We start from the raw sequence: 16,411 nt of genomic DNA, 5'->3' as shown, positions 1-16,411 counted from the left end.
GGCGCATTTCCACTGCAACGGGGTAGCCCCGTTTAAGCGTCCCTAAGCGTCCTCGCTCAGGCCTCGGGCTGCCTCGCTGGCCGGCCGAGGCCGTGGCGCATTTCCATTACAGTTTAGGACCTGGGGTAGCAACGCAGTGTAGGCGGGGCGATCAGCTTTTTGGTCGGAGCGACGCTGGGTAAAACTGCAGTGGCGTCATCTTCAATGCGACACAACTCACAAAACACACACAACAATGGAGGATGTGGAAGCGATCGTTTACTTGTTTCTTGGTGTGTGGCTTGTTATCACAGCAAGAAGGAAAGTGATCACAGCAAGCATTGTATTGTATTCATTGTATTGAACATAAATAAATCCTTTTTTTTTTCAATATACATGTGTTTGTCAAATGTTTTAAACAAATATTATCTGAATTGAATATTTGAATTTCAAGCACCAGTAAGTACTGCCCCATAATAACATTTGAGGAAATATCAGATCATGAAAAGAAAATCTTTCTAATCAATTAAGCAAATATCAAAGCTAACTATAAACATAAATACTAAAGTGTAAAACACAGCAAAACTATATTCATAAATGCAAGTGTAAAATAGTGTGGACAATTGTAAACATGGATGGAGACTAAAGTATCCACAACATAAAATAATATTAAATATAACCTCAATCTTTCTTCTAGACATGTTAAAAGCTTGCTTGAATGGGTTATAGGTTTATTTTGTTCTCTCGTCTTTTAAATATATAAGGAATGTGTTGTTTGAGTCTAGTAGAACGAGGGTATTACAATTGAGCAATTTCTACATGTATTATGTATTTATCATGTATTCTTAATACTATTACAAAATAAACATGTAATAATGTTTTAGAGGAGGACCTCAAGCTAGCAAACTCAATTTCTTGCTTTAAATCTCTTAAAAGTAAGGGGCTTTTTCCTAACTGATGGTGTTTGTTATTGCTTTATAAATTCATGTATGTTTATGATTTTTTTTATGTTGGGTGCCATTCATTATCAACAAGAGATAAGATAAGTCAAAGAAGTACTTTATTGATGGCAGTATACAAATACAAATGTTGTATCAAAAAGGCATGCCATTAAACAATACAAATAAAAAATGTAAAACTGTATTGCAGCCAGCATAAATATACATGGAATTGTAAATATAAAATGAACATTTTAAAGAAAATAAATAAACAAGGAAGTACAAATGTTGCATTTAAAAATTAACTAGATAACAAATATATAATATGTACAATAACTATTAAGGTTTTTTGAAGTATCAGGGAGGAGACGGGCCACGTCGGCTGCCCAGTCATGGTGCCGTTCCTGCTGGGCCCGATCCTCTCCTCCTCGTTTCCTCTTGCCTGGGTGACAATAAGATAATAATTAGCAATAAGGAAAACACACAGGACAGGTACAGTTCACACAAGGATATAAGAATAACATGTATAAACAGAACAACAGTAAGGTGAACTAAAGAAAGTTCTGGCCCTAGATGTTTACAATGATTGTGAAAGTGAATTACATTATGTCCAGCCTGTTGATAATGAATATAAATATATGTATATGATAGGATGTCACACACAACTGTACTAGCTGCTTACTAGCTAAGACTTTACTTGTAACAGAGCATTTCCACACAGTGTTATAGCTTATTTTAATTACTGACGATGGATGATCCACGGTTTAAAAAAACAAAAACACAATTCCAGTCGTTTTGCCATTTCTATTTCTTACCTAGAACCACACGCTGCGGTGTCGTGATGGCACTCGGTGTTGGTGGTTGAGTCGGTGTCGATTCTTCGGCTAGGGTCCGTTCTGGATTCGATGACGATGTGGACGGAACACTGCCGTTGTTCGGGAATGTTCCTCCTCACGAGTCCCAATGTAATCATCTAGAACAGCAAAATGACTTGTTAATTCCACAAACTACTGCAGCACAATACTAAATAGCAACAACAACTATAGAAAAGAAAAACTGAACGTAAACAATGGCACATATGGTGTTAGCAAACAATAGCTCTAGCTAAGGCTATCTGCCTAGGCTATCTGCCTTAGCTAGCTATGTAGCTCTTCGGGGCTCCATAAAAGCACGGGTTGTCGAATATTAATGTAAGGATAAAATAGACTTCTTTGTTAGAAGTGAGCGTACCTTGCAGGGACTCCAGTAAAGCCGTTCCGTTTTCCCTACATCGCAGGAAAGTCCTCGAAAATCCGCGCTCGGACATCTGTGCAGAGACATCCTGGAACACTTTCACATTTCGCGTTGTTCCGTCGAGCTCCCGCTGGATTTTATCATCCCCAATGAGATGTAGGAACGTCGTCACCTCCTCGGTCGACCACGGTGTGCTTTTCTTCGACGTTGCCATTTTTGTAGCTCCTCCGTTTACAAAATGCTGCAAGCTTGCTTCTTGATATATATGTGACGCGAGGGATGATCTCGCGCGCGATCTTGTGACGATTCTCTCTGACCAATCAGCTGTCGAGTGTTGACGTCACAGCCCTGGCCTGGTCTGATAGAACCACGATTTTATGGGGCCGGAAAAAGAGAGAAAAAGTACCCGCTAGCCGGTACTAGGCTATATGGAAATGCCACCAAAAACTGGCCTGGCCGCTTGAGGACGGTCCAGGACGCTTAAACGGGGCTACCCGCTGCAGTGGAAATGCGCCATAACTCACCTCCTCCGACGACCCAAAGGCCTGTCGGAAGAGGTGGGTCTTTAACCGCCCCTTAAAAATCTCTATTGAGGCCGAGGTTTTTATTATTTGGGGAAGTTTGTTCCAAAGCCTTGGGGCCACCGCCTCAAAGGCACGGTCACCCTTAGTCTTTAGCCTGGTTCGGGGCACCCTTAGGAGGCCTTGCTCAGAGGACCTCAGGGCCCGGGTTGTGATGTGCGGGTGGATAAGGTCATTGATGTAGGCTGGGGCTTGGCCATGGACAGCTCTATATGTGAAGACCAATACTTTGAATTGGGTTCTGAGATGGACAGGGAGCCAGTGCAGGGCAGAAAGGATCGGAGTGATGTGGCATGTTTTTTTGGACCGAGTCAGTAATCTGGCTGCAGCGTTTTGGACCTGTTGTAACCGGTGTATTGATGTTTTGTTGAGGCAGGAGAACAGAGCATTACAGTAATCAATACTAATTATATAAGCACGTAAGATTGGTGTGTCTGATATATTTTCAATAAGTTCATTGTATTTTTTGATATTGAACATCTCGGGAAATTGCTAAAAAGGTTTTGTTTGACTAACAGTCCATTAACCTCAAAGAAATTAAATTGACTTTTCTTTAGAAAATTGAAATCCTCATAATAGGAAGCAGGAACAAGTTCAGGTTTGGCTTCTTCTTTCAATCAATCTCCTGTCCTTCCTCCAGGTAAATGATTAACCAATCGTTATACATTTAACTGAAAGACATAGACACATACTTAAGATAATAAAATATATTATAGGTCAAACTAGCCACAAGCAAATATTGATACACATTATGCATCATAATCGACAGTTAAATAATGTAAGTGGCAATTCTGATCCACTATAGTTCAGTTGTTTTTAAAGTACTTTTCCTTATTTCACAGCTTTATTTCTTTTTACTTATGTAAGTAAAGGACTGTCTGAAATAGTTTTTTAGAGTTCAAATTCTCAACTACCTCAGAATTGTATATAAGTACGAAACTTAAAATGATTGGAATTATATTTTTAAGCCACTTTTGTCCTTTTCACATACTGAGAAATGACTTCATTACAACCAACTTACAAACCGCAAAGTGGTTTATGTATGTATATTTTGATGAATCTTCAATCACAAGTAATCAAATTAACTTCATCTTGTTTCCATTGTGTTAGTATAAGTCCCATGATAACAGATGGAACAATAACACACACGAATGTCATTGTGCAGCCCCATCCTCTCACTTCCCGCGACCCTGCATGGACAAAGGGAAGTGTCAACGCCACCTCTCTAACTGCACAATTAACATGCAAATGAGCCCAGTCGCTAATGGCGATGGCAAAGCGCTCTTATGATTGAAATATGCTTTCTGTTTTGGCAGTATGGGTTAAACATTAGTCTGTGGAATCAGCTGAGGACAGGAGGGCAGAGGGCCCCGAGGCTTCCCTGAGGGCAGGAGGGGAGAGAGGGAAAGGCCTCTGCACCTGCTTCACTGACTACAACACACACACACACACACACACACACACACACACACACACACACACACACACACACACACACACACACACACACACACACACACACACACACACACACACACACACACACACACACACACACACACACACACACACACACACACACACACACACACACAGAGAGCACGACCAGGCAGTTATAATCAGCCTCGTTCAGGCTGTCAGCCCGCTCAATAACTTATCCCCTCAACTGCTTTTGTTCTAGCCACAGCTCGGCTGATGCGGCCGCTGCCCCTTATTGAACTGATATTTATTTTCAATTTCTGCCCTCAGGCACCGCTCACTGACCGAGCAAGTAAACAAACCAGCAGTTCACACACTCCACACGTCAGGACTCTTCAGACTCAATGCAGCGACAATCTGCCGTTGCCGCTTATCAGATGTTTATACAAACTCTGGAGATTTAAAAGTATGAAATAGCCCTTATTGTTTGTGCATCTGACTGAAGAGACGTATACGTGAAGCTTTGAAAAGGTGTAATGGAGCTGGATAGCATCTAACCGTTTTTTTTATTTCAAACTATATATATTTTTGGTCCAGCTGGTCACAGGGACACGATGAAGGCTGACAGCATTTCTTGCCTTGTTAGCATCCCTGTCAAAAGGCCTGTTGGTGTGTGTGTGAATTTGTGTGTGGAAGCTGAACAATGCTGTGATAAACCTCGAGTGGCTCCCAGTAACAGGTGTGTGCTCTATAAAAGGACCAGTCGTTTGTCAAACCTCATGAAAAGAGGAGGTGACGGCCATGAGTCCATTTAGTCATCGCTAACCGGCCTGAAAAACCAAAACTCACTCTGAAGACATTAAATCTATTATGTGTCCGTCAGTATTATTTATGCAGTGTGGACAACTCTGTTTAAAAAAAAAAAAAGACATACCCTGAAGCTGTGAACACTAGACTGGTAAACTGGGGACACTTAAGGTATTATAATTGTAGGTTTGTCTCTGCAATTATTTCCAGTATGTTGTATATTTTACCTCCGATTTATGTCTTTCGTACTCTTATGCACCATTTTTTCAGACGATTTCTTTTCTGCTACTTTTTTAATTTTGATAAGTTCTTATGGGTTTTGTTAAGCTGCTGTCATTTGCACTATAAGATCGTATTGCACTGGCAATACACTTGAATCATGTATTTCGGCTAATTTATTCACGTTTTGATGTTTGCTGCAGACTTTGACAAAGGATAAGTAAAGAGAAAGCAACAGAAAGAAAATCGAGAAGTGCAAAATAAGTTCTTATTTTAATTTAATTGCCATTGGTAGAATAAAAGGATACTTGAACACCTGTGAAACGACAAGTATTCCTGCATTTTAAAGCCGTTTTTCACAGCTCTCTGCCTTTGTAATGTCGCATCATTATCACCAACTTCCTGTCTTTGCTGGGCATCTCTTAATGAAAACCATGCAGGAATCTCAGTGAGATTTACATGATTATGTAAAGTATAAATACAAATTGGAGTCTCATGAGGATAATGTTTGTGAAACCTGCTAGGAAGATAAGCCGCACCATTATGATAAACACAGTGGCGGAAAAAGGTATAATTCAATTATTGTTTACAAGTGTTTGATTACTTTTCCATTTACTTGTGGAGCTTTTGTCTTAATTACAGTGGATACATATTTTAATTTCATAAATACTCACATTTGTAACATAACAGAAAAGGCAGTGATTTACATTAATCTCTTTAACATTCAGCTGGAATGGTGTGCATGTGTCCTCTGCATGTTATTTGCATGTGCATGAGTGTTTTGCGCATTATGTGTTGGCATACTTACAAATGATCCCCTGAATGAAACAGTGCTTGATGGCAACAGCAGTCGTCTCTGCTTTCCTCGGCTCCTAATTAGCCAGAATTAAGAAGTATTTCTCGGCCCATTGAAGAGTCCATTTCCTTTGAAACCAGAGCATAATAAACCTTAAGTAATTACCCCAACTCATGACTATTAACTCGCAAACCGCCAGCTTCCCTTGACAACATCCTCCTCAGTGTTTTGTGGTTAAAAGGCCATTGCAGCAGCTATTTACATCCCATCTGGCAGGGTGCGAGCGAGAGACAGGCTGAACTCATTCCTAAAGACAAAACCCGAGACCCCTTTCACATTTTCTCAACTTGTGTTTTCTTCCCTCCAAATAAGTTACAAAAGGGCTTCTCCTTTTTCTGTCTTTCTTTTTTTTAATCCACTCACTCATTTGCATGCACCGAGGCCGAGGTGGGGGTCTGAATGTATAATCTTCCTGCATTTAGTAGCCTGTAATCCCGACGCTTTTCCTTTGATGTGATTTTCTCCTCTTGGTCCCCCATGAACAATTAACTTGTAATCTCCACAAACATACATTCTGTCGCTGCAGAGATGAGACGGAGGAACACCCAAGGGACACGGCGGACAAACTGCTCTGCGCTCCCCGAGGCGAGCTCCATTCAGCCGGGCTCCATTACCGCAGCCCCGCGCCTCATCTTCCCTTTCGTTAACATTCTGTCAGCTGCTCGGAAATGTTGAGTAAATGCTGTGTGACCCTGTATCTGTTTTGGTTTATCATGAGGTTGGGCAACATGGGCTGAGACACAAGAGAAATTAAGTACCTGATAATATGATATCAGATTTTGGATTTGTTTTCAAGTGGCGTGTGGTTGCAGGAAATTGACCTGAATAGGAATTAGGGATTTACTAACTAAATTGTATAGTTGTTTCCAAATATATATTTTAATATACATTTCCTTCAAATCCTTAAAGCGCTGCTTTCCCCTTATTTATCCAGGGAAATTCAATTCAAAGGAGGAATAAAGTAAATTATCAGAGAGTACATTTCGTTTTGGCGTTTGAGTTGTGTTAATAATCAACAAAAACGAGTTTATTCTATTATTTAAAATGTCTTCGTTTATTTAAAAAAATAAATATTGTCTGTAAAAGGAAACTCATCATAATGTTTTTAAACAGAGGAGGCCTTTGAAATAATACACAAAACTATTTTAGATATTTAAAAAATGACTTTTTTGCTGAATTGAAGTCATAGATTTGGTGGAATAAAGGTTCGCTTTTATCAAAAATATATAAATGTTTTCACATAATGATAATATAAAATAAATCGAAGGTATATGTTTGAAGGGTTTAAATTAGCACTTTTGATTATACAAATAGAAGGTAAAGAATACACTTTAATTAAACCACACTTTAAAAGTGTAACTCTTGACCTGATAAATATGTTTTTTAAATGTTTGAGTATCCAGTAGTAATATGAAAACCATGGGAAGACGGTGAGATATGATCCACAATTTCAGTTTTATTGAAATTTCAGCCAGGGACGCTGGGCGATAATAAATATTTCATCAGTCATCAACAATGTACAAAAATAAAGACACGGGGTCTCTTGGCATAACAAATTAAGTTCAGCAAAAAACAATCATGCTGTGATAATTATACCGTCATGCAAAAAAGAAAAACGATTGACAATAAAAAATGGAAATCAGAGCATTAACACACAGAAATAAAAAATAAATCTACAGAATTTAAAAGAAATATAGCCAATAAAATAAGCCAAATACATAAATGTCATTATTTTTCATTTACAACTCAAGTTTAAAATCCTTGGTACAAGGCACAGAGAGCATTCTTCGTTTTCACAAAATGACGCCTGATACAAAAGAAAGGAAAATCAAATCAAAATGTTCATGCAGCCTCCTTCCACTTTTACACTAGCGTGAGACTGTAAAACTCAGACACACGGAGATGTGGCACCTTGTTGCATGACACACAACTTTTCTTTTCACCGTAGATCGGCAAAATCAGCAGTCTTTAAAGTCCTTGTTACAAGGAGGAAAATTACTTTTTTTTTTCTCATACGCCAAACAAGAAAACAGATCAAACAACAACATGCACCAGTGAGACCAAACCCCCCCCCCCCCCCCTCATGCCCTGAATCCTGTATTTACAAACACCATCACATGGCTCAGTCTCTGCGGGTCTGCACGCATCATTTCATCAGGTCCTTGCCCTCCACTGAGAGTCTGCTGAGGCTGGAGGAGCTGATGGGCATGTGTGGAGGAGTGGGCACCTGGCAGATGGTGCAGGGGCACGGCAGCCCGGCCCAGTGCTGGAAGCCGGGGCCCAGCTGCAGGGCCTGGGGAGCAGACGGGACGCCCTTCATCAGGGGGTGGGGGGCACGGATAGACGTGAGGCCCGGCAGCGCGCTGGACAGCGAGGAGGATGTGGGTGTTGACAGCGCGCCGCCGAGCAGAGGGTGCACCTGGTGCGCGGCTGCGGCGGCGGCTGCAGCAGCGTGGGCGGCAGCTAAGGGGCCACCGGCGTGCCCACCCGGGCCCCCAGGGTGACCCACGGAGCCGCAGTGGAAAGCCGAGTTGTGCCCTCCGTAAATCTCCCCAACCAGCCGCTTCATCTCGTCCAGGGAGCTGTTGAGCATCAGGATGTAGTTCCGGGCGAGGAGCAGCGTGGCGATCTTGGACAACTTGCGCACCGAGGGCCCGTGCGCGTACGGCATCACCTCGCGCAGGCCATCCATAGCCAGGTTGAGGTCGTGCATGCGCTTCCTCTCCCGGCCGTTGATCTTGAGTCGCAGGTGGTACATATCTTCTTCCGTGACTGGTTTCTTTAGCTTGAACTTGTTGCTGTCGCCGCTGCTGCTGTCGCCGCTGCTGCTGCTCTCCACAGACTTCGGGTCTTCGGATCTCAGGAGGTCGCTGCCGCTCAGCTTCTGGGTAGAGGAGGACACGGAGGATCCGACGAGGTGGTGGAGGTGGTGGTGGTGGTGGTGGTGTGGATGGTGTTCTCGGAGTGACATAACGTCCATGTCCGGGGAAGAAGCTCTGCTGCTATCTGAGTCTGAATTCATTTTATGGGTTGGCTTCAGAGGTGGTTGTAGGAGGTCTCTCTCACTTTCCCCCTCTCTCTCTCTTTTCTCCCTCTCTCTGTCTCTGGCCACCTGATGTTGTCCCTCCTGTCCCACGCTTTTGTCCCTCTTATCACATCAGTGTCCACTTTCTCTCTATCTGCCTCTCTGTGTCTCTGCGGTGAGGAGGACACTGATAGTGGGTATTTATACACGCAGGGAAACAAAAGCGGCTTTCCTATTCATAACGCCTGAGGATGACGTGCCCGTTAGAAAGGGGGCGGTGTGCTTTGACTGTCCCAGTGACCGCGGTGCGCAACCATTCACTGCCATTGTCAGGACACTGCTGGGGGGCACAGCGCGCCTCTCTTCTTCTTCTTCTCCTTTTTTCTTCTCTTCTTCCCTTTCTCTTCTCCTCCTGGGATCAGAAAAGTTGCTCCTCCGGGGACGAACATGGTCAGTTTTAAAATTGCTTCTTTTATTTGATTTTTTTAAAAGATTATTTTATGTCATAGAAGTTGTTTTTATGATAATACGTTTTTGTTGTATTATATTTTATCCATAAGCTACCGAAACACCTGTAATGGTCTTGTCCGAGCATGTTATGTGCTGCGTAATTTGACTTTGTTTTACGCAAAACATCCTTACATCGCCAAAAGTGTTGCTTTTTATTTCAGCTGTTTCAATACATATTTTGTTGGTAATATGCAGCAATAAAAGTGAAGACTGTTCTCTAAAATACCTCCCCAGCTTCTCACACATTTCTAATTTTCAGTGTTTTTCGTACGGTCAAATTGCAAAGCAAACTCTCGCTGGTTGCCTGAGGGAGTGAGGAGGAATGAAGGAACATTGCTTCCCCATTCAGCAGCTCCTGTGCCGCAGGGAGCCGGCCTCCGCTGGGACAGAGAGGTAACGGAGAGGGAACAGGCCGCTCCGACACTCCGCACTCTGCTGGCCATATGGCAGCATGTGGGCCTCGTGTCTGGACCTCCATAAAACCTCTCATAGCTCTCCCACGTCTTATACTAAAATAACATTTTCGTTTAATTTCTTTCATTTTTTAATATCCGATATTTCATAACTTATAACTGTGTTTTCCCACAATTCATTCAAACAATGTTTTCCCTAAAAATGAACAAGAACATTTGGATTAATAACATGTAGCATATAGTTATACATTTCTTTTTAGATTTAATGACAGTTAAAATACTGAAAAAAATGCTCACAAAACAGCCATTCAACCATTTTCTAAAATGTCATTACAAATACTTAATTCTTCCCTTAAGGCGCTGTTTGAGGCAAACACCACACACAGAAATCTACAAGTACAACATAAGGAAGAATATTAGAATTAGAATATTTATTAGTTTAATAAATGAGGCAATAAACATTATACATTCAAATCACATTGAATTATATTTCACAATAAACCGATTAATGAAAATAAAGACAAAACATTTACCCTCTTCAAACATATTTTATTAATCAATCAGACAGATCTCTAAAGGTGTTTTTGTATTAAATGAATAGAAGAATACACTAAATTGAGTCAGCATTGTCTATAGTGAGCTGCTGAGAGAGCTCTCTCCACTCTGAAGAGTCTCCTCCAGATCTGTTTTGTGAAGGTGGAGTGGAGGAACAGGCCTCCAAACAATAACATGTGGAACTCAAGCACGACCACCTCAGCCTCCATCCCTCCATCCATCTGTCCGTCCGTTCATCCAACCGTCTGCACACCCACCCAGCACTTCAAACCCATAATAAAGTCTGTCTCAAACTCTGCTCCATCCTTCGCCAATGAGATCCCCCTGGTAGAACAGTAAAAACGAGTATTCACGGCCTCATTGTTGGCCCTGCAAAAGAGCCCTTCTCATAAAGGTGCTGCCAATGCAAAGAAAAGCGCTGGTCGGCTTTGCTCTCTCTTGGTGGCATTTGAAAGTGTAAAGCTTTGAATACCAATTGCTTGAACTGGACATATGTGAATCCGCTGTAAGCCTACTAATCCTGTCCCCAAGTGTTTCTTTGTGTGCGGGGCAGCCTCGCACACCCAAGAGAAAGTGTTCCTAATCCGGCCAATGTGGAGAAATGTGTGTATGAGAGGGCCAGCGAGGAGGTGTGTGGGCATGAGTGTGTGTCAGGTATCAGTCTGTGCAGGAAACACATGCTTTTTGAATGAGTTTATTTTGCTTTCTGTGTGTGTTTTTGAGTGTGTGTGTGTCCATCTGAGGCCCCTGGCTCCACACCACCAGGACACTGGTCTAAATGGAGGCAGTTATTCACCGTTCCCCACAGCACTGTCGCAGCAGGTCGCCTCTAATGTGCTCTTTTCACTGTGTAAGCTCCTCGCTTTCCCTTTATTCCTCTGTTCGTCTCTTTTTTTTTTTATCTCTTTCCCTTTCTCCTCCTCTCAAACTGTTCCTCGCTTACTCTCGCTTACTTCTCCTTGGTTTCTGGCTGCCTTTTCTCTTTCTCTCTTCTTATAAGTGGCTCTTTGCCCTCACTTCAGATTTTTATTGGCAGCAAAAGGACAGCTAGTTAGCTGCTAATAGCCATTAGATCAAAATGTGGGTCAACACTGGGTTAACTTTACACTTTGAGAGGGGAGTTATCTTTCAGCACAAATTAATCAGACAGCAAATTGGCAGAAAGGATGTATGGGGAATGTGATCTTCCTTTAGAGACATACAACACTTAAGGATGCATAACATGTTGCTGAGTTACAGTTCATTGTTCTGAATGCTATGAGTAAATGACCTAATGTCCAAAACAGCATCTTAAATCTTAAATTTACATCTTAAAAAACGACTCATCAGAAATACCTGTATACACTTTGCCACATGCCACACCCTTTCTATTCCCCTCATATTCTTATAGATTGAACGTCATTTTTATTTCTTCAAATTCACTGCTTCAAAGTGTATCTCCGAATGTGTGTTTTATTTTTCCAATCAACCCGATAACTTTGTATTTCCTTGTTTATATCGGTACTTTATACGAACACAAACAAAAAGACCAGGATGTTGTTTTAGTTCAGTTTATGCTCAAAGTACACGATGTCTTCAAAGCGAGTTTGATATTACCAATGAAGAGACTGACAATGTGAAAGGTGTCAATAGTATTAATGATCCAACAGAGAATCTCCTCTTTCAGCTTCCCTCTTTATGGTTATAATTTATAATATAAGTTTTAGCTCATTGTTAAAATGTCAAACCCACATATTTACTCTTTTGGCTCGCTCATGGCTCTAATAGCATCATTTCTTGCCACAGCATGAAACTGTTTTCAGTATAAAAGCTCTAAAAACCAATGGTACTCTACCTGTTCAGCACCAAGCAGTAGGCAGGCACAGTCAGGGATCCTTATGGTGAACATATTTAGGCATTCAGCAGCTAAAGAACCCATATGTCCATCAGGCATGTCTGAAGACCAAAGCAAATAGATTAATATTGGACTTAATTGTCTCTTATGCGACTCCAAATGAATTATGATGTTACTTTGCCACATGAAATAACTTTAAAGATCCAAGGTGAGTACAGTAGTAGTTTGGTTACTCACCTGTGTATTGCAGTTTTAAATTCCTCACAGAAGTAAATCAACACGTTCCAGAAGGCAAGGCAAGTTTATGTATATAGCACCTTTCAACACAAGGCAAAGTGCTTTACAAAAATGAGAGCATTAAGAGCATTAAGAAACATATTATTAAAAGCCATTTAAAAACACTCATTTAAAAGCAAAGATAATAAAACATGAATAACTAAGGTACATGAATTGACGTTACAGCAGTGTGAGATACCCACATCTGAAATGTCTAGGTCTGACTCTCAATCATTGCTAACTTTTTAGCAGAAATAGTTTTCTTTGACCTCACTTTCTTTCTACTTTCTTCTTTAACTTATCCTTTAGTTATTTCAAGTGTTTTAATCTGCAACCCAATATTCTTAAAATTCAACGGATCCTGGCCATATTTGTGTAAAATGAATTTGCTCCCAGACATTCATGTGGCTTGCTAGTTTTGGACCCCATCTGTAACCCCAAAACAAACGATCTCCTCCCCGTTCCTCCCTCCTGGGTGGGCCACTGCCCCCCCTCTAATGAGCTCAGGGCCGTAAACAGTCACCGGAGGCGTTCCTCCAGCAGCATGTGAGGACAGTAGTCGGCTGTTTCACCATCACTGAGACACAAACGGTGTCATTTAAACATCTCTGGGTTGAAAGGAGCAAACGCAAAATACACTCGGAGGGAGACACAAGGTCAAGGTCGCAGCCAACGTTTGAAGGTCGAAACATTATCTCTTAATCAACCGTATGCATATTCATGTGAAATCCACAATAATAGGTACGTTTTAGTTACTGTTTTTGAATATCTGTTGCAAACGGAAACCATATCCTTTTATTTAGCAATTTCTATTTTATTATTTGAATACTGGTCATCATAGAGATTGCTTTCGGTGTCAGTTTACTGAAAATAGCTCCGATTTGTTGCTCCGTCTAAAATATGCCGGCACCTTCTGAATAAACAGCTTCACATTACAAATTGTGTCCACCTGTTTTTACATCAAGATATGATAAGTCTGATTAAGTGGGGGTTTAATGTCATGTAGTTAAACAACGAGTGACAACTGTTTGAGTTTACCAAAAATATATATTATCATCCCCTCAAAACGTGACAACCTTATCATAAATAATTGAATAAACAAAGTCAAAAATAGGTATTGTTGCATCGTTGTTGGTGCTCTGGGGACTCAGTGTCAAATAGGGAAAAATACTTCTTCCAAATGATGAATGAACTGCATGTATTCAGGATGACTAACTCATGAGGGACTCCAAAGTGCCAGTTGGGATTCGGAGAGATTCACTTAACTGTGTATTGTCAAAGAAATCAACACAAACTGTGCCTGTTTGCTTGCACCATGTTGATTTACAGTATACAGTATGTTTGCCAAATGCACGAGTAACTGCCGATCTATTCTCCTTTTAGTTTGCCTGTCAAAGCCACCATTTGAAGTTGCACAAAGAGAGATTTCACAAAGGTTGCAGCATTTGAATGGCAGATGGAAGACGGCAACACGAGTATAGAGATCTGAGAGTAAAACCCACAGCCATCTTCAAAAGTATATTTCTCACATTCATATATTTTAGATTAAAAGCGTAAAAAGATGTGCTACACCTCTCAGAAATGTTTGGGTAACTTTTTCAATTTTCCATCGCTTGGTAAATTCTGTGTAATAGAGAATATCAATAAGATTTCGGTCTTTCTTATTCCTGTTTTGTGAAAAAGTAAACAAACCTTCATATTACAGCAAGCCTTTAATTAAGGAGACGATCAAACAATTAAAAGCTCGTTAATTACAGACCTCACAAGCGTCTCCGCCAACATGAATATTGAGGTCCTAATTAATATTTGTGAGGCTGTTTTGTTCTGTGAAGACATTGGCGTTAATTAGGCAGGAACAAGTCAAATTAACATTTCATTAATGAAGAAACATACCTTCATGTTCTTATTTCTCTCTGTCTCAACACGCTCTGATACACATTTGGCTTCTCAAAGCTTTCTGAAGCATGTTGATGAAGAGTTTTATCAAACAGAAGCAAGTTTTCTGTTATGGATTAATTTCCATAACTGCTCGAGGTGGGTTTTTCCCTTTTTGAAAGAGAAATATTTATTGCTGTTTGAAAAGTCACAATTTAGTTGAAACTTTGCTTTCTTTGTATGCGAGAGATCTCAAATCCTGATTTAAGGTCAGATTTGCTTCAAGGACAAATGTCACTTTATCTCAAATTGTGTTCACCTAATTCATCAAGTCAGTTGTTTAAGTTTATATAAAATCAACACTGTTTTGAGGGGCAGGGGCGATACGCTTATCCACTTTCTGGAGGAGAGCTAGAGAAGATCAAAACCACTCATTTCTGTCCATAAGATTGATGATAAGTCGATGGACAATGTTTCCTTAATGTCAAATTGTTGATTGTGAAGCTACTGCCAACAATAATCCCAAAGACTGACATCTAGTTTATATCTTGTCAGTTTATTTTAGAAGCATTTTTTTTGTAACAATATCGAAAATGTCGGATTGTCACAGGTCTGTAGCAAGCATTCTCAATTGATTTATGGTGCCTGCATTCAAGTTGACCTGTTTTTCTGCGTACACCCATCGCCATGATCTTCTACAACAAGGCAGCTGAGTACTAAAAATAGCCATGTTCTTATGATAATGTTAGGTGGTGGTTGGATATGGATAGTGATGATAACAACAATGTGTCCAGCAGTAGTCCGGCAGTGCACGTCGTTCATTTAAATGGGTGGACTGTCTTTCGAGGAAGAGCCTGGGATGTTTGCATACTTTCAAAATAGCCTTACTTTTATCTGTACAAAACTGAAGTGGAAAAATTACGTTTCTCCATTTCCCAATTGTTTTGGCCATGATTGACTTTCTTGGTTGTTCGCTGGTTGTCTTGCAACTGTTGAGCGGCAGGAAGTATTAATGTAATTATTTCTAATTGTTGTTTTTGTGATTTAGCTTTTATACAAATAAACAAGAAGGTATTCTGGGTTGATTGGTGAGATTGAGAGGTGCTTGAAGGCAGATTTGGTTTTCTCTGGACAGAGGCAGGCTAGATGTTTCCATTGTTTATGTTACGCTAAGGTAATCAGCTGCTGGCAGTAGGCTAGCTGCATCATATTTAACAGACCAACAGTGGTATCAACCTTCTCAAAAACAAAAATCTGACTATTCCTTTAAACTTTGTGCCAATCATCTCCAGTATCATCCTCACCTCGGTCATCAGTCACCCTCCTCCTCCTCCTCCTCATTAGACTCACACACACAAGCACACAAAGACACACACATAGTTACACACACCACCAGCACTTAACCAGCCTCCAGCCCGGCCCACCAGCTTTTGCAACAAGGTTCTCCTTTTAACTGTCCCTTTCAGCGCAGGACAATCGAACACCTCCCATCGCCTCCTTTCAGGCTGCAGCTCCAGCCTCACCCCCCCCTCCTCCCTCCATACTGCTCCCTGTGTCACTTTGTGTCCGCTTCGCCCCCTCGCAATGGGTGCACATGACCAGAAAATGAAGCAGGGGTCTCTGCAAGCGGAGAATGAAAGTGAGTATGTTTGTGTGCGTTTCAGAGAAAAGAGGGAGAAAAGGAGAGAGATTAACATGTAGGATTGAAGACGGTGTGATGGGGTGAGGGTGCGGGGTGAGGTTACATGTAAAGTTCGGTTCAGGTCTGGTGTGTGTGTGTGTGTGTGTGTGTATGTGTGTGTCTGTGTGCGTGTGCGTGTGCGTGTGTGTGTGTGTGTGTCCATACATCTCAATCTTTATCCAACAAAATCCCTAACAGATGTTGTGACCA

At 41.2% G+C, this 16,411-nt stretch overlaps 1 protein-coding gene and 1 long non-coding RNA gene across 2 annotated transcripts; both read right to left on the bottom strand.

The window, feature by feature from the left end:
- Positions 1-1,043: 1,043 nt before the first annotated feature.
- On the bottom strand, positions 1,044-2,423 carry LOC139435245 (uncharacterized). The gene is made up of 3 exons (XR_011644534.1): positions 2,148-2,423; positions 1,733-1,890; positions 1,044-1,359 (listed from the first exon to the last, which is right to left on the bottom strand). It is a non-coding gene; the product is annotated as an uncharacterized lncRNA (long non-coding RNA).
- Positions 2,424-8,178: 5,755 nt separating this feature from the next.
- Positions 8,179-9,054, bottom strand: olig3 (oligodendrocyte transcription factor 3). The gene has a single exon (XM_034099991.1). The coding sequence runs from the start codon at positions 9,052-9,054 to the stop codon at positions 8,179-8,181; it is 876 nt and encodes a 291-aa protein (XP_033955882.1).
- Positions 9,055-16,411: the final 7,357 nt, after the last annotated feature.

This window comes from Pseudochaenichthys georgianus, chromosome 15 (assembly GCF_902827115.2).
Source record: "Pseudochaenichthys georgianus chromosome 15, fPseGeo1.2, whole genome shotgun sequence".
In the NCBI taxonomy this organism is placed as follows: domain Eukaryota; kingdom Metazoa; phylum Chordata; class Actinopteri; order Perciformes; family Channichthyidae; genus Pseudochaenichthys; species Pseudochaenichthys georgianus.
This window is presented reverse-complemented; position numbering and strand designations above follow the sequence as displayed.

Coding starts and splice junctions, on each gene's coding strand:
- olig3 (XM_034099991.1), bottom strand. CDS start 9,054: ATGAATTCAGACTCAGATAGCAGCAGAGCTTCTTCCCCGGACATGGAC.